Source organism: Pocillopora verrucosa, chromosome 3, assembly GCF_036669915.1.
Source record: "Pocillopora verrucosa isolate sample1 chromosome 3, ASM3666991v2, whole genome shotgun sequence".
Lineage (NCBI taxonomy): Eukaryota > Metazoa > Cnidaria > Anthozoa > Scleractinia > Pocilloporidae > Pocillopora > Pocillopora verrucosa.
Genome location: NC_089314.1, coordinates 30,202,227 through 30,222,741, shown reverse-complemented (window position 1 = coordinate 30,222,741; position 20,515 = coordinate 30,202,227). Strand labels below are relative to the sequence as shown.

The 20,515-nt window shown below is 37.6% G+C and overlaps 5 protein-coding genes across 6 annotated transcripts; 4 read left to right on the top strand and 1 right to left on the bottom strand.

Moving 5' to 3' along the window:
• The first annotated feature begins 972 nt into the window (after positions 1-972).
• LOC131799277 (aurora kinase C) lies at positions 973-6,704 on the top strand. The gene is given in 14 exon segments (XM_066163177.1): positions 973-1,112; positions 1,502-1,806; positions 1,922-1,971; positions 2,166-2,185; positions 2,187-2,218; positions 2,372-2,381; positions 2,934-3,013; positions 3,246-3,384; positions 4,071-4,166; positions 4,495-4,547; positions 4,807-4,879; positions 5,220-5,321; positions 5,417-5,473; positions 5,910-6,704. Coding segments are annotated over 14 exon segments (1,146 nt in total). The 5' UTR covers positions 973-1,109; the 3' UTR covers positions 6,036-6,704.
• A 421-nt stretch (positions 6,705-7,125) lies between these two features.
• LOC131799275 (protein FAM210B, mitochondrial-like) lies at positions 7,126-9,446 on the bottom strand. Its single transcript, XM_059116986.2, has 2 exons — positions 8,985-9,446; positions 7,126-8,129 (listed from the first exon to the last, which is right to left on the bottom strand). The coding sequence occupies exons 1-2, from the start codon at positions 9,347-9,349 to the stop codon at positions 7,916-7,918; spliced, it is 579 nt and encodes a 192-aa protein (XP_058972969.2). The 5' UTR covers positions 9,350-9,446; the 3' UTR covers positions 7,126-7,915.
• A 47-nt stretch (positions 9,447-9,493) lies between these two features.
• Positions 9,494-12,671, top strand: LOC131799312 (dual specificity protein phosphatase 19-like). Of its 2 annotated transcripts, none has more exons than XM_059117028.2 (4): positions 9,494-9,606; positions 9,910-10,134; positions 10,772-10,893; positions 11,958-12,671. In XM_059117028.2, exons 1-4 carry the CDS (start codon positions 9,520-9,522, stop codon positions 12,130-12,132), a joined length of 609 nt encoding a protein of 202 aa, XP_058973011.2. In that variant the 5' UTR covers positions 9,494-9,519; the 3' UTR covers positions 12,133-12,671. The 2 variants fall into 2 exon arrangements, with proteins under 2 accessions (XP_058973011.2, XP_066019269.1); XM_066163172.1 differs by having other exon boundaries at positions 9,910-10,166; positions 11,958-12,129.
• Positions 12,672-12,923: 252 nt separating this feature from the next.
• LOC131799313 (adenosine receptor A2b-like) lies at positions 12,924-15,535 on the top strand. Its single transcript, XM_059117029.2, has one exon. The coding sequence runs from the start codon at positions 12,973-12,975 to the stop codon at positions 13,936-13,938; it is 966 nt and encodes a 321-aa protein (XP_058973012.2). The 5' UTR covers positions 12,924-12,972; the 3' UTR covers positions 13,939-15,535.
• A 1,094-nt stretch (positions 15,536-16,629) lies between these two features.
• On the top strand, positions 16,630-17,505 carry LOC131799287 (trichohyalin-like). The gene has a single exon (XM_059117000.2). It carries the CDS (start codon positions 16,630-16,632, stop codon positions 17,503-17,505), a length of 876 nt encoding a protein of 291 aa, XP_058972983.2.
• Positions 17,506-20,515: the final 3,010 nt, after the last annotated feature.

The following is a 20,515-nucleotide window of genomic DNA, read 5'->3' as shown; positions in this document are numbered from 1 at the left end:
CAAAGCAAGCAAGGTTGCTCTTATCTTAACAGACAAGCTACCGGAAAAGCACGTAAGGTTTCGACAATTATGGTAACCATCCAACTCCTCAGAATGCTGAACGCAGCTAAAATCTTCCAACATAGCACAACGTAGTGATTCTGCTTTATAATCGAATTTCCCGTTTGCAAAACTCGTCAAATTTAGACGGTCCAATCCAGGTGGATGATACTAAGACTGGAAATAAACGCATTAATCATAACTTAGTCTGTGATCCCCACCACCCACTTGCTCCTTATCTCTCAATTCAAGACAAAGTTCCCTAAGCCCACACCGTCATTTTACTTTTTAAATTAAGTTTGTTGACGTTATTTAAGGTTGTTGATGTTGTTTTTTTGGTTTTGTTTTAGTTTTTACCGTAGTTGTCCCAAATTCCCCGTGTTTCTTCCAGAATAACCCTTCTCGGTTACCTCAATACCTCGCCGTGCCTGGCTCTTAAGACTGTTATTTGGCCTCCCATTTTCATTTCACACCCATCCCCCTCTCCTCCGTTAAATTATGAACTTTCGTATACATTACCTTTCCCTTCCACAATTCTCCGTCCCTTTTAGCGAAAGAAACAAGGCTTTTCACAGCGATGCGTCAAAAGAATGCACATTTGGAAACGCCCAGTTATGAAGTCTCCATTATTCTGCGGTGTCTTCTTAAAACAACTGATGGAAGAATCCAAAATGTATGAGTTTTCCAATGAAAACGAGGATTCAGCGGGCTGTTGCTCGGCAAACTGATGAAAAGTTATGATCTAATTTGTGCTGACAAATGAGGACTAATAAAGCACGGGTGACATACTTATCAGGCCAGCACCCTACCCCTCCCTCATCACGGCAACATACACGCGCGGTCAACCTGGTAACCAGTGTGTAATTTTTCTACTCCAAATATAGACACTGGTTTGAATTTCGGCCAAGCAGATACTCGCATCAAGCCAACGTCCGAAATTCGAAGTTTTAATCTGGCGTGTTAAACTTTTCGAAGTAGCAGTGTTTCCGTAGAAGGACAAAGAACTTATCACATGGAATTGAAAGGTTAATCAATTTCTCAGCATAAGAAAAGTTAGATCAACCAGAAATATGGTAAGGGTATCCAGAATTTCCCTATGTTATTGATGTGTGTCTGATTTAGGAGGCATTCTCCACATAGAGGTATATGTGTTCATTGCCGAGGACGAATTGGTTGTCGTCGACTTTTCTTGTCGAAAGCTTTCGATCAATGTGTGTATTTCAAGTTATGATAACCATGTCCTCTGGATATCACATCTTTTGAGTTTTTTACTCTATTTTTGTGTAACGCTTGTCAGTTATAGGCTGCTGTCTCTTAAAGTTCAACGAGGAACGTTTGAAGTGATTAACGAGAACACGCACACGCGCTCGTGTTATTACTAAAACTTCATTGAAAGGTATCGCTTGATAAACGGGTTAAAGGCAATGAATTACTGCATATTCTCCCTGTTTTTATTTTTCAGGATGTTCTCAAAACGAACGGAGTTAACAACAACGCAAATCCACAGCGCGTTGCCCTGAAAGAAACACAAGACTTGAAAGTTAGGCTGCAAGAATGCCTTCACTTATCGACATCGAACAACCAGGCTAATCGACAATTGCAACAGGCAACTCACAAGCCGAATGGATGGATAAAACAAGAACACTCTTCTGCACAAAAACATCGTCAACATCATCATCATGTTGAACGAACAGATGACAAATCGTCTGCACATTCACGAGATGAAATAAAGAAAAACAACGAGAAAGAAAACTTAAAGAAGTCTAAGTAAGAAGTTATTCTTGTCGAATTATGAACCATACGTGAGAGATGGAAATCTTGCGTTGTACTTCTCAGTACAACATTCTTTCCATAATGTTTAATATATTTCGTTATTTAACAGGACCTGTTGGTCATTGGACGACTTTGATATGGGCAAGCCGCTTGGAAAAGGTTGGTTTCTAGTCAATTTTGCATGCACACAGATCAAATTTCCAAACGAGCTCGTATCTTGGCGCGTTGCCTCTTGTGAGAATTTTTTTGGCGATCCTTTCATGTTTGAAAGTGAAATGACAAACATACACACACCACTGGTGGATAATGCTGTTTCTCAGGTTAATGTTCTTTCCTTATTTAATATTACACAGGCAAATTTGGAAATGTTTACCTTGGCAAGGGAAAAGAAGAGTAAATACATTTTGTAGCCCTCAAGTATGTTAGACACGACTGGTTATTGAGATTCATATATATATATATTATAGATTAATATCAACCTTCCATAGTTTAGAATTTGACAATATCATCTGAACAACACACCAGGCTCAACTTCAATTTAAGAAAGGAATTCAATTAGATTACTAAAAATCAAACTTAAGAAACCCTCAACTTCTACCTGAACTTTGTCCATCATGAAGCTGAGCTGAAATCGGCATAGACCTGTTCACAATTGAACTGCAAGATAGACAATCATTAAAACTGATAGATCAGAAAATCAGAGCCAAACAGACTTCCCAGTGACTTCCTTTCGTAAAACCTTATTTGATTTTAAAGATGAGGATCTGAATCTCACATAAATGAGAATATCAAGCCAAGAAAATATATCCACTGGGTAATTTCCATCTAAACACCGGTCTACAAAGAATGGCAAATGTATATACAATTTTTTCCTTTCTTACCATATGTTTCACATGACAGAATCACCTTTGCATACTTGAGGTCTTGTTGTGTTCTGCCATACTCTGCAGACTGGTCTATTCATAACAAATGTGCAAGGGTGTTCTTGCATAGTAGACTTGATCCTTGCTTCTGGTAGGTTCTTGCTAAGGTAAATGCTGCTGAAATTCAGGGGAAATATTTGTATTCCTTTTTCAGCATACTAACTCACTTCAATCATTTTCTTTTTCAACTATTTTCACTTCTTGTCTAAATCACAACCAGAGAAAAATAATGTGGTAAACCAACGTAGAACCTAACTTGAAATCCAGTCTCATCTCAGGTGAGCTGTAAGATTTTGGGCAACTTATGAATACTGATAAAAATAAATACGTGGATTCAGTCTAAAACATTAAATGTTTGACTGGTGGCCATTAATGATAATTTAAAATGGTCACTGGTTTTCTGAATCAATGGCCTCTTTCTGTTTTAAATTTGAGGTACTGCCAAGATGTCCAGAATTAAAAATACATGCCATAACTCTTTTTTTTTTATTTATTTATTTTTTTTGATAGGCATCCCCATATCCTTCGCCTTTTTGGTTATTTCTATGATAAGACAAGAGTATATCTTATCTTAGAGTATGCTCCAAAAGGTGAACTGTACAAAGAGTTGAGTAAAGGTGAGAGATTTGATGAGAAAACATCCTCAAATGTAAAGTATCTCGTACAGTCATTGTAATATCTTAATATGTAACTTGTTTCCATCATTTCATTTCAACTTACCAACAGGAGTGCTTACACATAGTATTTATCATTCAATCAGCTTGCAATATTGGCTGAGGGCCTTTCCACACTAGCGCACAACACTAAAATTGTCATGAAAAAATCAAAGGACAATTTTATCTTGACAAATGTTTCTTTTGTTGGTTACATCCATATTAAAAATTTCAAAGGCATTGCATTCTATCAGTGCTTGATCAGTTCATAAGGCTGGCCATCATAGTTTGGCCAATTTCCAGGATTTATCCTATCTTAAGTTGTGTTAAAATTTAAGAATCCCTGAGTTTTGCAACAAAAGAACATTTTTGCCTTTCTTGTAAACTGATTTCAGTTCAATTACACACTGGTCATAGCTTTTATGACAACTGAGCAACAAGTTTATCATTTATGTTAAGTTTGTTCAGTTTTTACCTAGGACAAACTTTGCTAGTGGTGCACCAAAGATTTGTCAGGTTTGGCCAAAATTCATCAAGTCATGACAAACACTAGTGCAGAAAGGCCCTAACTGAAATAAAACAGCTAGAAAATAACTCTTGTTTAAAATTTGTTAAGTTTACAATGTGGCAGTTCTTCTACTGAGATATATCTACTTAGTACCTTTCTTGCATACCTCTTTAGTATATTCGTCAACTAGCACAAGCCTTAAAGTATTGTCACTCAAAGAAAGTCATCCATAGGGACATCAAACCAGAAAATCTTCTACTTACTCTCAAGGTAAAAAACAACACTCTTCACTCAATTACTAATTAGATGGAAATCCTAATTTCAGTTGAGGTTTGCTAACTTTAACCCCTTAGCTCTCAAAGTGATCAATATGTAGCCTCTCCCTATAATATTTATACATTATCCAGCAACCAGGTAATGAGAATACTCAAACTTATCAGGTAAAAGTTGCTGTCTTGATCTAACACCAAATTCCTGTAACTAATTTACAAGGAAATGTGTAGCAGCTAGAGGGGAGAAATGACTATCAGATTTTGAGAGTTTAATGGTTGACAGCCTTCTTGGTGCTTCTTTATCACAATTTCATTTTTAATTACAGGGAGATTTGAAAATTGCTGATTTTGGTTGGTCAGTTCATGCTCCTTCATCAAGGTAAAAGCAAAAAAGAAAATAACTATTGACTTAATATATACATGTTGTGTTATCCTTTAATGACCTCAGGTGTCCTTTAGGCCTTAGAGGATAAGTCAGTGAGTAAATATTTGCAAGCTAAATGTACTAAATAATGCAACATTATCAAATACCAACATCTTGTTGTTAAGTAACCAGTGGCACATCTCATCATTATTATTATAATCACTGAATTTTACTATCATCTTATAACTACTGTAATAATCATAAATAATTTCAGGCGAACAACACTATGTGGAACACTGGATTATCTCCCACCTGAGATGATTGAAGGAAAAGCACATGATGAGAAGGTAGTTCTTTGGAAACAATTTGAAATAAATTGCCTAACATAAAATCAAATCTTTGTGACAGAAATTTTGGTAAATCATTTGTAGATTACTATGATTCTAAGACCAGCTATTAGTATGTTACATCTAAAATGTAGAACTTTTGGAATTTTCAAGTTCACAAGTCAGGGGGCTTGCGGGACTAAGTTTCCTGGTTGAGGAAAAAGGCTGTGCTCGGAAATAAATTACAGCCATCATGCTGACTCAGCATTAGGGGGATCACTCCAGTAAACAAATAAAGTGTGGCCTTCTGCTTCAAGATATGTACTGCAGTGGTTTACTGAGAATGGCTAATGTGTTATAGGTTGACCTTTGGAGCCTTGGAGTGCTGTGTTATGAATTTCTTGTTGGAAAGCCTCCCTTTGAAGCTGATGGTCACCATGAAACCTATCGCAGAATTTCAAGGGTAAGAAAGTAAAGTTTTTATAGAAGCCTCTGTCAAGTTAACAGCTTTCATCATTATCAAGAATTTTATTCAGCTGAATCATTATGTCTACACAGGTTGACCTCAAGTTTCCAAGTTATGTATCTGAAGGGGCACGAGACCTAATTTCTAAGGTAAACATAAAGTCACATGTCAATTAAGTGTTTTAAAATGACTGGCAGACACTACATGACTAAGTTCTCATGGATCAATAGGTGTGATTAGATGACAGCTTGTCAGCACAGTTGAGACATTTTAGATTTGCATTTGTATAAGGGACTATTTAATCAAATTAGGCAATAGTACCTCTCCTGTTAACAAGACCATGTAAACACAGGGGGAAAAAAAGTACATAAATTACTTAATTAACATTGGCTGCCTAATGTGCTGTTAAAGAAAATATACGGCCATTTTGAGATGTAAAAAAAAAATGCAATCACTCTTTTATGGTCAAATTAATTTTTTGGACTAAGTTTACAAAAAAATTGGCTCCTCTCATACAGTCTTAAAAATTTTTCATGAATATTGATTTATTTGTTAACTAGTATCATTATCTTGATTCATCCACAGCTTCTGGTGCATGATCCAAGCAAACGGCTTCCCCTTGGTGGTGTGCTTGCACATCCTTGGATAAGAAACAATGCACAGGCCCCAGAAATGCAATCTACTTGTAGTTATACAGCAACAAAGCATTAGTTTCACACATTCTGCAAATTTATTAATAGTTAATGTAAATACCATAGTATGTCTATAAAAAACTTAATTTGTATAGGCGGGAAAGTTTATTTTTGCTGAAGCTGTTTAATTATGTGCCACTAAATGACAAATGAGACTGGCAGTATGTCTTTAACTTCAATGATAAAAAATTCAGCACTGCAGAGTCATTTTAAGACAAACATCTTTACAAAAAAAAGCTTCTATTAGTTAGTTTACCTTTATTACATTTACAGTGTGTGCTCAATTTCTCACTGGCTAAAGGCAATGACATTATTGTATTGTAAAATAAACTTTTTCCCCAACTTCACTACAGCCTTTAAAATGGATATTAGTCAGTGCAATTACTGTAACACAAAAGATAATGTGTTTGTGTTATGTGGTAAAATGCTTTAATGAACCAATTAAAGTAGTTATTAGAGATCCTAGGCTACATTTCATTTATCACCTTCTTGCCTAGTTTTTGGGAAACTATTGAAAGTAGAGTTTATCATTGACTTCACGGGTGGAATTTTTTCTAAAAAAAAAAGTGCATGAGGCTTTTTCCATTCTTTGACCAATATTAATAAATCTTGTTTGGATTTGTTGCAAACCAGTACATTTGTAATAATGCAGTGACTATTTGATGTATTAAAATGTTTCCATCTGCCAAAAGACATATTGTTCCTTCACTTTTCAAGTTGTGGGGTTGTAATGTGTATTCCCATTAACACCTTTAAGTCAACAGTGTTGTAAGGAATGATGGACTCATTTCAAAAATTTGTGCCCGTTAGAACCATGTTACCACGTGGGTTTTGCCCAGAACAAAAACATTTAGCATGAAAATTTTCATTTACACAACAAACTAAGAAAACAATGAACACCAGATATATTTCTGGAATGTGATGGTCTCAAAGGAAAAGAAAAAATCAGGTTTAAGAAATATTAAATATATGCAGTAATTCTAAATTCCTCAAAACACTTGGAAAGTGAATTAAGTATTAATTCTTATTTGGGCTTGCGTGAAATATCCATTAGGTCTGGATAGAAGCAGATATGTAACAAACTTAAGAAAATTAACGACATCTTTAAAATTAAAAAACATGTTTCAACAGTTCTTCAAATTATCTTAAATGTTGCCCCATTTGTTTTCAAAATGAGTTTATAAATCATTGCTGAAATTTTTCTTTCCTTGCACATATTCAGCTTGTTGGGTTAAAAAATCTAAAAAATTTAGCCAAGTGTAAATTGAAGTTACCTTGAGCTACAACCATTTACAGAACTACCCTCCCTTGCAAAAAAAATGACCTATAGAGGGTGTGAGCCTACCCATCATGTTTTCATGTGGTTAAAAATTTGATTGAACTCAAAGTATTGGACAAAATCAGAGATGTCAGTTCACCACATACACATGCTGAACATTTCCTTTATTGTCCTCTGACAAATATATTTACAGTTACATAGAAGAATATTCTTGTGTAATCTTTCATTACAAAAAGTGGTGAGAAGAAATTTACTCCTAATTAGTGAAATCATAACTTTTGCTTTTAATTAGCTTTTTTAATTATCAATCACAGAACACCTTCCATGCAAGGAATTAACAAATAGATTCCATGTTGCCATGTGTCTGTTACCGTAAGTAATAGATCACAGATGATGTCAAATTGTGGTAAAAACAAAAAAAGTGGCACAAAAGGCTGAACTGTTATGGTATACACCCACAGCAACATGGAATCTACTTGTTTTACATTATAAATATAAAAATGTTTATGGTGGTAAATATATGTATCTTTCCTCTAATAAATCACAAAGAAGACACATTCAAAATGCATGTATCATTCAGCTTATTAAATAATGCTGAGAAGACTATGCACTGTACATCATTACTGCCTCAAAGGTTCCTTGAGAATACCCATTTTGCGGAGCTTCCTGACAATGAGTGGAGTGCAGCTTATGGTCATGAGCATTCTCAATGGAGCAAAAACTTTATGACAAGCATATGCCACCACAAAAGTACTTGCCTCTGTTGCAACACTGGAATCTGACACTGTTGGGCTAACACCAATTTTCTGGAGAGCAGCTTGGACATCAATTCCACTAAAATAAGAATATAATTTTATTGATGTTAGTGTGGTTAAAACTTTCCTTCTTAGTTGCATTCATTTCCAGCAAATATCTGATTGGCTTACATCAGAACAGAGTTATTGGAATGATTCAAAATAGTATTGCACAAGGAAACAAGGAATGGTAGACAATTCATGCAGCAACTGGATCAAGCAACCCTTTTTTCCCTCATCTTTCCCACTTCCAAACCTTTTGCAGCTACACTCTTGCCCTCCCCTGAAAAAAGAATGCCTTATCCAAGGTCAGAAACATGATGAAGCTGTTCCTTTAGTTACCTTAGATTAAATAATGTAAAAATCAATGTACTGTGTGGAATCTACTAGTTTTTTCTCTTGCTGCTTAACATCAGCTTAGCACAAATGTTCATTAAAATTTATTATCATAAAACCAATACAACCCTGTGCGTGCAATATTATAAAAGACCATTTATAGTGACAGCTGATGTGCGTAGAGCCGGACAGGTTGACATGAGCCAGTACGGAATAAGCCGGCTGGCCCTGTATTCACACCGCTTTGTTGCAAAAACTTAAAGGAAAAACGAAGAGAGTTAAATATAGTTGCGTTTTTCGTTGAATTGTGAATTTTTTGTTCAGACTCGAAAAGACGAAGGAAAAGGTTTCATTGAAGAATGTATTTCATGGTTCCCGTGAGCGCCCGTCCTCTATCGCATACTAAATAAGTTGAAACAAACATCTAGTGGTCATATGATAATAACGTTGCGCTCGGTCCGCACTGCCACGACCTCGGGCCAAAATTTCCCACCACGGCCCTTACGCTCGGTTAGCAAAAAGTTAACATTTCTTTTTTTTTTCCTTCGTGATGACTGACCTTTTAACTGCGGTATAACACAACCCCAGGGAAGTCAGAGAAATAGTCACATGAAACACTATAGCTGTTGATCCATATTCTGCGACGACGGACTTCAGTCTGTCCCTTAGCGCCAAATTCTTTCCACCTTCTTCTGTTTTCGCTGTATTTCCTGCTGCAGGTTTATCTGCTACTCTGAAGGTAGATGTATGTAATGGTCTCCCGAAACGTAACAATAATGAATGGTCACTTCGAGCAGGAGATGGAACACCAGTTATGACAACGTTACGCATGAACGAAACAAGGGCTACTTGGCGTTTTGAAATTCCCTGACAGTTTGCCATAACAAGACGTAGAGAAGAACTTGAAATCATAATGCTGTGCATACAGGAGAAGCCGAGGAGTTAAATGCACAAATCTTACCCAAAGACTCTTCCGGACAAAGCTTTGACTGATGAAGAACAAATTCGCTCAGGCGTTCCATCAGTGTTATGCAAGCGAGGCGGCTAATTGAACTCGTTCCCAGATCTCCCTCTCTAAAGTGAAGAAACTTGGAATGAGTTTTCTTCGTGAGGTAGAGAGCTTTAAAGCAGAAAAGCTAAAATCGGTAAATACAACAGTCACTACAGCAGAGGGAAGGAAGGTGAAATTCAAAAATCTTTCTGAGCCAATTGAAAGGGGACTATTTATCTTTAAACCCCGCCATATTAAAAAGTTGCAACATGTGTATTCCACTGGAAAGACTTAATATTTCTGTTTCAAAGTCCCCTACCCCACCCAGGCAAGCTTTAAATTCCCCACAGCCATTTGTGACAAATGCTTGTGGGTTGCCATGGAGAGGGGGGGGGGGTTTGGGAATGGGATATTGAAGCTTCAAAGTGATCTGAATTATTTTATTCCTAGATATAATCACTGGGCTGTAACTTAACCAGTACCTCATTTTAAGTTTCTAGAGCTCAAGGGTGGAGATGGAGGTATCATCACTGTAGATACTGGAGAACACAGCTTAGGATTTTGCGAGGACCTCTCACCAGATGACAAGCTTTACAAAGTACTGGACAACTTATTTTTAAGCTCACAAGATGGAGCCAGAAACTTGGAGGAACTTCATCAAAATAACATAAGTCACATATTAAATGTTGGAACAGGAATAGAGAATGCCTTTCCAAAGGTGATTGGTCATTGTTGGACATGGTTCTCTAGGTTTGACAATAATATCTTTCAACATCTTTTCCTGTCTAGCAGTGAAGTTCTTAATTTACACATTCTTTTCATCACTTGCTCCATGTAGACACAACCCTTTTATCTTCTAGAGAGGGGCAACTTTTTAGTGGCTCAAAAGGGTGTTGGTTTTTGGTCTTGAACCTTAAGTAAGGTGTGCCATCTTACTGTTAGGTATCCAAAGCAGTCTCTTCCCATTTCAATGTTTTTTAAGTCTTTGTTTGAATATGCTAGGAGTGGATTAGTAAGGACAATGTGGAAACATAAGTGCTGGTTTTTTTTTACTTGAACAAAAAGCATCACCCTTTAAAACATGGTCAGGTTTTAAAGGTGCCATTGGCACATTTCCATCCATACTTCCCTTTAGTGGTTCCCCCCCCCCCCCCCCCCCCCTTCATCTTCCCTTTCCCCCAAACTATAATCCTGATCCTTTAATTCAAAGACACACTTTAAGGGCCTTAGCTACAGGCATGCTCCCACCTACTTCCCTTTAGCAATGACCTCCCCTGCCCCCCCCCCCCCCACCACAGGTCATCTCTTTTTGCACATTCATTGAAAGCAGCATGTATGTTGATTTTGCCTTCCAGGAGTTTGATTACAAGACTGTTGAGGTACTGGATTTGCCAGAAACTCCCATTTGCCAGTACTTCCCAGGGATGTTTGATTTTATCCAAAATGGCTTGGCAAGTGGTGCAGTGCTTGTTCACTGGTAAGGGAACCTTGGTTAATTAACCCTTTACATCCTAACATCAGTGTCCATATTCTCCATACTGTTCTTTATACATTTCCTAAAGTGCTAAAAAAGTGAATTTGTGAAACAATCAACAGTTTCTTCAGTTGGTGATTATTTCCTTTATCCTCACAACCTTAAAGTGTGATTCAGGGGTGTTATTGTGAGGAGAAGTTAGATCCCAGTCACTCTTTTAAGAGTTAATGCCTCCAAGAGAAGAAGGACTAGAGGAGAAGGATAATATTTGGCAAGTGCTCACTATGGACAGATCAAGTGTAGTTGTGTGTGTCCTGACTGAGAGACAAATATTTTCCAGTCTGGCCCAACCTCATTCAATAACGCACATTATATCTTACAACCACTAGTTGCAGAACATTCTGGAGGCAAGAAGATCATCCAGGAAAAAAAACTTGTCCCATCATTTCTTTCTTGACAGAATAAGAAATTCAGAAATTCATGAAAAAAGTGTTGAGTGAGATTTTTTTTTCAAGTTCAATTCCAAAATTTTTGTTTTACAACACAGCTGTGTAAGCACAGGGCTAGACAGCTTTATCCCAACCTGAGGCCCAGTTCTTGAAAGTCCCAATAGTTTTTAGAGGCTCAAAGTCATATTTTTAAAATCTAAATGAATGGAATTGTAGTTTGGCTCTTTTAATCAAAAGCCTGTATGTTCTGTTTTCTCCCCATCAGTTCATTGTTTGAATCTCCAAAGTTCTTCATATCCTGAACTTGAATGCAAAGATAGTAAAAGCAAACCAGCTCTTTAGGACCTTTTTGGTCATGTCCTGGAGAGACTAGCCTCTAATTTCTCCTCACAATACCACCTCAAATCACACATTAAGGTCACAAGAATCAAGAAAATGATCGCCAACTTAAGAAACCTTTGAATGCTATACAAATTCTCCTTGTCAGCATCTTAGGAAATGTATAGAGAACAGTATGAAGAAGATGCATTTGGATGTTTGGGTATAAAGGGTCGATACTGTGATGTGGGTGCATATTTATTATTTAAATGGAAATGTCTCTCATTTATTTCTTGATAGCAATGCTGGTGTTTCTCGTTCTGTGACTGTCGTTCTTGGCTACTTGATGTCTTCAAAAAGATTGCTGCTGGAAGAGGCTATGAAGATTGTTAAAAATGCCAGACCAAGTGCAAAACCTAATGTAGGATTCCTTCATCAACTAGAAGACTACCAGACAAGGCTTGATCTTCATTAAAAGAACACAAGAAACAATATCCTAATATTAATAAGTGACTGTAAATATAAGAAAAAGTCATGTATGTGAACTGCATTTAAGAAATGAATTTGAAAGTGGTCTTGGTAGTGATGAATACTACTTAAGCAGTAGTGAAAATAAGGCCTAAAAAAAATTCAGGCCTGTATGGGATTTGAAGCCAAGACCTCTGTGATACCATATTGTGATGCATTGCTCTACTAACTGAGCTAACATGCCAACTGGGAGCTGGTCATTATTTTTGGTTTGTAACAAACCTGTGAAGTGATTTATGATATCACAGCTTGAATATTTCTTTGAACAGTTTAGGATAATTACAATTGGTGCATGAAAATAGAGGAAAATTTTTTTTCTTATCCTGAGGAATTATCAAAATTTAATTATTATTAAAGAGGTGAAATTAGGAAAAGTTTACCTCCATTAAAATGATAAAGGTCTTTTAAGCAAGAATGGGTGTATTTTGTCTCTGTTGAGTTTTAGTAGGAGTGTTTTTATTTATTTATACACTTTCCTTTTTGTGAGTGTAGATGATATGTATTTAGTTGAAGACATAAATTTATGAGGACTTGATAAGATGAGTATCCAATAGACAAAACAAAAACACAAAAAAACCACACGCACACACACACACAAAAACAAAACCAAACAAAACAAAATTAGCTCAAAATTAGGAGGCTGGGGATAGGGGGGAGGGGGGTTAAGGGGCAGGGTAATGTGATCCAAAATTTAATGACGTCAAATTTCCTTCTCTAATGCGAGGGAGAACAGGATAATTCAAGTTGTTGTAGAAGCTTGCTTTCTTCCTTTTGGTCAAATTTGAGGATGCTTCCCTTAAACGTACCGTTAAATGCCTCCTCAACGTCTGGTTGCCAAGTTGGTTCCTCTTTAGCAGACAAAAAGGATGCAGCAATGGTTCTTGTTGGAATCAACATCATGGCAAGTATTTTAGGCACCTTGGGTAACTTATTCGTATGCATTACAGTGTGTACCACTCAAGGCATGGTCTCAAGTTTTCATTACTTCATCGTAAGCCTTGCTGCCGCGGATTTGATAGTTGCACTCTTGGGTCAACCTCTCTTCGTTTCTATGATTTTTGCACACGTGGAATTCAAATGTATTCCGGTCATGGATAAAATCTGTCGCGCAATCGGCAACTTTGCGTGTGCTGTCTCGTTGTTGACACTGGCCTTGATTGCTCTCGATCGGTGCTTGTTTGTATTACCATCGATTAATTACAAGAATACTATGACAACAGGGAAAAAAATAGTTTTAGCCGTGGTGTGGACTTTAGCTTGTGGATACGCTGCTCTAAGACTCACAGTGGACAAAAAGGTCACATCCTATCTTACTGCCGCCGTGTTTGGCGTTTGTTACGTAGAGATGATTCTATGTTACACTGTAGTTTATTACCAAGTCTTCAAACAACGCGAATTTCTCAAAGGGTCACGTGTACGCTCTGAGACAACAGAACAAGTCGAATTACTGGAGAACCGAGCCCGGATAAATACTTCAGAGCGGCGTTTTGCTCGCACCATCGTTATGGTTTTGTTGGTTTTTACGGGAGGATGGTTTCTCATTTTCTATCTGCGGTTGACACAACCTAAAAAGAACTACGGAATCGTGTACAATACTGCACGCACTTTGGCACTTTCAGCTTCTGCCATAAACCCTGCACTATACTGCCTCAATAATAAAGAATATCGGCGAGCGTTCAAAAGTATTTTAATGAAATTCGTCTGTGTTCGTTCGAAGAGAAAGCGAAGGGAAAACTATGAACGGATTAAGTGAAAGCGGAAGTACAACTCCGGAAGTGAAACATAGGAAGCGACCGTGATATACTCATGTGACTATGAGACATTGCAAAGTCACAGTGGTGTGGAGGACATTTCTTTGCTGTGTAAAAGTGAACAAATAATGGAACAATATTAAGACGATATGTAGCGAAATGGAAAAGTAAGTGAGTTTGTTCTGCTTTGTTAATCTTTTAACCAGATATAAATTTTTGTTTTGGAGCAGTGCTTACCGAAAAAAATCGTATACAGGATATACAACTTCATTTCCAGGGTCTCTTCTTTCCGTCTTCCTTCTGTCGCTCCTCTTGGTGGGAAGACGGGTTAAGTGGGTATATTTCCGTGGACCGGAAGTCTTTATGAGGACGTTTTCGTTGCTGGTGCGCGATCTACATGTTTTGTTAGAAATTCTTTTTTTAGTCTCCAAGATTTTCTGTTTTCGTTTAGATCATCGTTCAGGGCACACAATTAATGAAAGAGGAGACACGGGAAACTTAGTGAACGCAGAAGTTACAAATTAACATTTAATTGTAATGCGCAATTGAACATTCTTATATTGATAATTGCGCAATATAAGTCTAGAAATTATTTTTATTTTAAATTAAACGGTCATTCTCGCACTCTTTCTATGGAAAAGGAATAGAGGAGTATATGTGTATATATATATATAGATACACAGATAGATAAATAGAGATGGATTTACATATAAAACTTAAGAAAAGATTAAATAAAAAGTAAAAAGTAGGGAAAAAAGAGCCGTAGACATATGTTAAATACATACATATGTTAAAACTGGTTTATTGAGCTCAATTTATAACAACTCTCTGTCTCAAACAGGGTTACGAAATCAAAATTGTTCAGTAGTGTCAAGCACGGATAGGACTCCAAGAAATCTTCCTAACCCACCCTCTTAATTTATGATTAACTACTTCTCTTGAGTGATCCCCCGGCCAACTCCGTGAGCTGACATTAAAGGTTAAGGGAAAAAGTACGAAATAATAAGTAAAGATTTTTTTTTCGTCCATCACTCTAATGATCCTATGAATCTATGTCACAACCTTGCGGTTGATTGCTTCTGATTGTTTCTCAAAATGTGCGCTTAAGCCTGAGGAGAAGGCAGGACCTAGTCTCTTACCCAGACCTTCCCAGGCCAAGGCTTTAGCCAGACCTTCCACGGCCATGCCAAGCGGTTGTATATCTTTACACGTTTGAATCTGGGTACGAGATTAGGCTGGACCATGAAATGTTACTGCAAATACGAAAAACCTGGATTGGCCTTTTAGCTTGGCAGATAGGGATGAATTTGCGTAACTTCTGGCATGAAAATGCTTTTTTTTATGAACAGGTGGCAGGAGCCCAAGTAATGGGCTCCTAACAGGTGGTAAACATTTCGTGCAAAAGTGTATTTATTTATTTCTAGCATTCCTCGACTTCTTGCATATTGGCTGACGATATTTAACGTTGGACAGTGAAAATATTGCATTTTTGATGGTTGACGGTTTACACTATTGAGACCGTCATGAAGCGGCGCCTAATGTTGTTTTATTTCAGACGAGTAAGCATGTTTACGTTATCATCGTGAAACCGCAAGGATACTTGGGAATTATGAAAATCCCAAAAGAGTCCAAATGAGGACATGTGACAGTCGGGTGAAAAATAAATGGTTTCACGTGTACGTTTTTCATATCTTTGGTGCTAAGACACGCTTTGCAGTAAGTTTATACAGGTCAAACGAGAAAACGCAAGCTTACGAGCTAGCAACTAAGTCATGTTGGGAAGCTTTCAAACTCAGTTAAAAGCCCTGGCGTTAGGCGAAGGTAAAGGAGATTTTTCAATGACAATTCTCAATTTCTGTTGCGGTGAAGCTAGTAAGCGTGTTATTTGCCTCAGAAAGCGATATCCCTCGTCATACTTATAATTGTTCCTTTCGAACCTTTTTAAAAATATTTCATAGCATCTCACGCATTGAAAATGAGGACAATTTTAAACAAGCAACACATGTCTGTCCATTTCATTTTCCTGTTTCAGTTTCCCGTTTAGTCCAGAAAATTATGGCGTGCGAAAGTAAGTCATTGACAGCCGTAAGTTTGCCAAGAGTTGAAATTGTATTTTTATACATCAACAAACTTAAAATCTGAAACAATGAGTTAACGGAAGTCCACTGCCTAAGCTCGAGAGCAGTTTTCATCTCATCGAAAACAGTATAAGTACAAACTCAAGGAATTGTTTGCGCCAAAAACATTCAACTAAATGAGTCATGTCACAATCTTAAGTTGGATCCCGATCGGTGTAATCTTCATTTGCATTTGTGCCAAAAAAATTTGTGAAAAAAACACTGAATTCAAGTTCTTTTTTCGTTGTGGCGGAGCGGAGAGCGAAATTATTGAACTCGTCCGAGGAAAGTGTTTTAAGAAATACAAGGAGGTCTTCAACAAATTCGGTTTTCCTCTCTATGGTTTTAGAATAATTAATTTCGTCCTTATTGGCCTTTTTTTGTGCTTTTTATTCCCAACTAATGGGAACTACAGTTGACCGACTTGTCACAAAAAACTCTCCGTGAGACAGTGCGTTTTAGAGAAGAAAACTTTTCATCGCCAACTGTTCTCAACTATCCACAAGACTTGTTTTAGGAGTTCTTTTCATCATCCTACAAAAAAGTTGTTTTATCCTTTAAAGTTTTCAGTCCTCCATGTTTGACTGTTACTTAACTTCTGAAACCAATCAGCCTAGGATTTCAAATGACGCCACCCAAATCTCAACTTTTCACGAGTGTATCAATCAACAAGCAAGCAAAAAAAACCAGTTGCACGAAAAACCTAAACTGAAAGAAGAAGGACACGAACATGAAATTGTTCCTTCACAGCCAAGAAAGTATGAACGCTCTTCGTTCCGGAGCGAATTGCGCGAAAATTCTCAACAGAAAAAAGGAAAAGAGGAACATGAAATTGTTTCCCTTCAGTCAACAGAGCGTGAATACTTTCTTTCCCAAGGCGAGTTGCACGAAAAGCCCCAACAGAAAGAAGGAAGAGACGAACATGAAACTGTTCCCCTTCAGCCAAGAGAGCATGAACACCCTCTGCTACAAGGCAAGTTGCACGAAAAGCCCCAACAGAAAGAGGGACGAGGCGAACACGAAACTGTTCCCCTTCAGCCAAGAGAGCATGAACACCCTCTGCTACAAGGCAAGTTGTACGAAAAGCCCCAACAGAAAGAAGGAAGAGACGAACATGAAACTGTTCCCCTTCAGCCAAGAGAGCATGAACACCCTCTGCTACAAGGCAAGTTGCACGAAAAGCCCCAACAGAAAGAGGGACGAGGCGAACATGAAACTGTTCCCCTTCAGCCAAGAGAGCATGAACACCCTCTGCTACAAGGCAAGTTGCACGAAAAGCCCCAACAGAAAGAGGGACGAGGCGAACACGAAACTGTTCCCCTTCAGCCTAGTGAGCGTAAACACCTTCTGTCCCAAGGCGAGTTGTACGAAAAGCCTCAACAGAAAGAAGGAAGAGAAGGAATTGAAACTGTTTCCCTTCAGCCAAGGGAGCGTGAACATCCTCTATCCTAAGGCGAGTAGCACGAAAAGTCTCAACGGGGAGGGAGCGCTAAATAATCCGACCGAGTATCGTGATACGGTATTGTGAGCAAAGACCAAACTAATGAACTACCAAGAGAAAGAGGGAGAGAGGGGCCACTTCCGACCCCTCCCCTACAGTAGTTTCTCATTCTCATCACCACTTCCCTCGTACATCTTTTTACTTACTCCATGCTTTCCTCGATCTTACCGCGTCATGACGAGGCTTACATTGCTAATAAAGTGTATTTTTCTTCTGTTATGAAAGAAAATGGCATTATTAGGTGATGACTGCAATGGCCGAGAAGTGCGCAAATAAGCCGCGTTCAGGGACGACTACTGCAAACTAAAGTTGCTCGCACAAAATTGACCGATCCAAAACATTAAACCAGCAATGGATTCTATTTGAATCATTTTTCATCTTTTCTTGCTTTGGTCCTGGTCACCGGTAATTATCCGTTTCCTAAAATGTAATTTGTTGTTTTTGCATAAACGACTTCGGTAACTGAAGTGGCTTGTTCGTTACGTGAACACTAATTGCGTTTCTAGCTGGTGCGTTACTCAATTCACTGAGTAGAGTAACACAATAACCAGTAACGGATTTAGTGACACTCATCAGTCCCAGATGAAGGACTAAAACATTTGCCTTAGCATTTCTTAACTACTAAGTTTCAACTAGGTTAGAACTCTGTCACAATGTATTGAAAGAACGATGAAAACAGCGTTTGTGTAAAGCAGTTAATCAGACGAAGCGAAAAGCTGCTGTAATCGTAATTGAACTCAAATATTTCATGAAACTGTTAAAAATTGAAAAGTACTTAAAGCAATCAAGGAAATCGAAATTTCTGATTTGGTCCAAGACAAAACATCAGCCTTATCGTGGATTCTGGGATTAGGACATCTCTGAGATGCGTTAACTGTTTCTTGTTATCTTTTTGACAGCGCCTGCGGGAAAGATGAAATGAATCTTGTATTCTGATTGGCTATTCGTCTTGCCCGCTCGTAATACTTATTTTGATCAGGCGGACCTAGGCTGAGGATTACAGCTAGAGTTGTCGCGTAGAGAGGTTATGTTTGAACAATACTGGCAATAGATTCGCAAAAAAGTTGCAGAAGGTAGTCAAAACTATGGAAGCTGATAAGGGGCAATTCCAAAATATATTTGAGATCCAAAACAATATTTTGAATCGGAATTTTTTATTCGGATCCTTTTTTGGAAAGTTTTCCAGTCTGAAAAACATGAAAAATGTTTGAAATCGCCAAAAATATTTTTGCAAAGTACCACTTGTGCCTGCGGTCAGTTGGAGTCCGAGGCTTACCGACGTTGCCGCTATTCAAAATGACGGACTAGTTTTAGTAATCATTTTTATGATAAAAGTAACAGTTCTCCTCACCCAAGTGATCGTGTCGTTCAGATTGCTCGAGATGGACAGCATGTAGGCATCTTCAAACAGTTTCGTAACGTTTTTACACTCTCAATAGTAAGAGCTCGCTTAAATTGCGATACATTTTTTTCTTGTCCATATTTTATGTGCATTCCACCGCACGGGTTAATTAAAATTTATCTTCTTTTGGTGAAAATAAAGTATTTCTTGTTGGAACCGATCCTGCTTGAACTGCAGTTCACTTGCCTCTTTCATTGACTAATGGGACAGAGCGTCTTTTAGAAACAAAATAATTTTGTCTTCAAATGTACTTTGTTGCAAGGTGAGGTACAAGTCACCTAGGGTGATTATCTCAACTCGCGCTCTGTATGTCTTGCTGCTTACACCAGTTACCTGTCAGTTTCAGTGAAAAACGCGTGGAATTATAATGTGGGTCAACAGCCACCGAAATATTTTTAACACTCCAATTTTCATGAAACAATTATCAACACGAGAGAGCATGATTTACAGATATCGCAAGCAGTCAGGGTATGCGTTATGCTCCATACATCACTGTGATGGTTAACGACTCGTCACGCTTTACTTAAGCTTGAACCATTTCAGAGAAATCGCCGTTGGCCAGAATTATTACAAAACTGAATTGCCTCTTACAGAACAGATGGGTGTGCGTCAAAGAACAGGCAGATGTGCATCAAAAGTTCGATTGTTTTGCATACTTACTAAACACTGATGCGATTGATACGATGCTCAGATACGGCCGCAGGATGTATTTCGAAAATTAGAGGATAAAATACCATAAAATGAAATTTGGTTTATTAATAGATCCCTTATTCGATGATTTAACAAATAATACGAGCGGAATTTTTCATATTGCTTAAATGTTTCCTTGCCCAAAGGCGCGCAAAAAATACCACACAACTCGCGAAAAGTCCTTACATTGATAGAACTTATATGATATTAATTATATTATACGAGAAAGTGAACAAGAACGACTGAAAATCCTCTTTTAATGTAATCTCTACAGTAGTTCTCTTTTTTGCTGAAGAATCCAACCCACTTTCTTGTTCAAATTACTTTAAACCGACGGAAGAAGATTTCATTACTCTCAAATTCCTTTCCATATTTAGGTAGGCAGAACATCGTTAATATCGTTAAGGCATAATGTTCTCAACTCGTTTCTCAATCTCGCGCTCCTCCGTCATTTTTAATAGCGGTAAAGTTGGTACGCCGCTTGGCACAAGTAATATTTGGCAAAAAAAAACATTTGCGATTTCAGGCATTTCTCCGGTGAATTTCACGAAGAATCTTGGACCGCAAATTATTTTGGGGTCTTTTTGGAAAATTTATTTTTGACTCCAATAATTTCATCAGGATTTGTTATTGGTTTTTGGATTTGAAAAACTTTTTAGAAAGGATAGAAAAATATGATTAAAAATATTTTTTTGGATTTCAAAAATATTTCGGGATTTTCCCTATCGGCTTCCATACCAAAACAAATAAAGGATAAACAAGCATGCTTCATCTCATATGAGTTTCTTTTCCAGTACTAGAAAATGAGAAAGTCATTCTTTTGCTATACGATAAATCTGTTATAGACCAAGCTTTTTCGGTCAAGATCG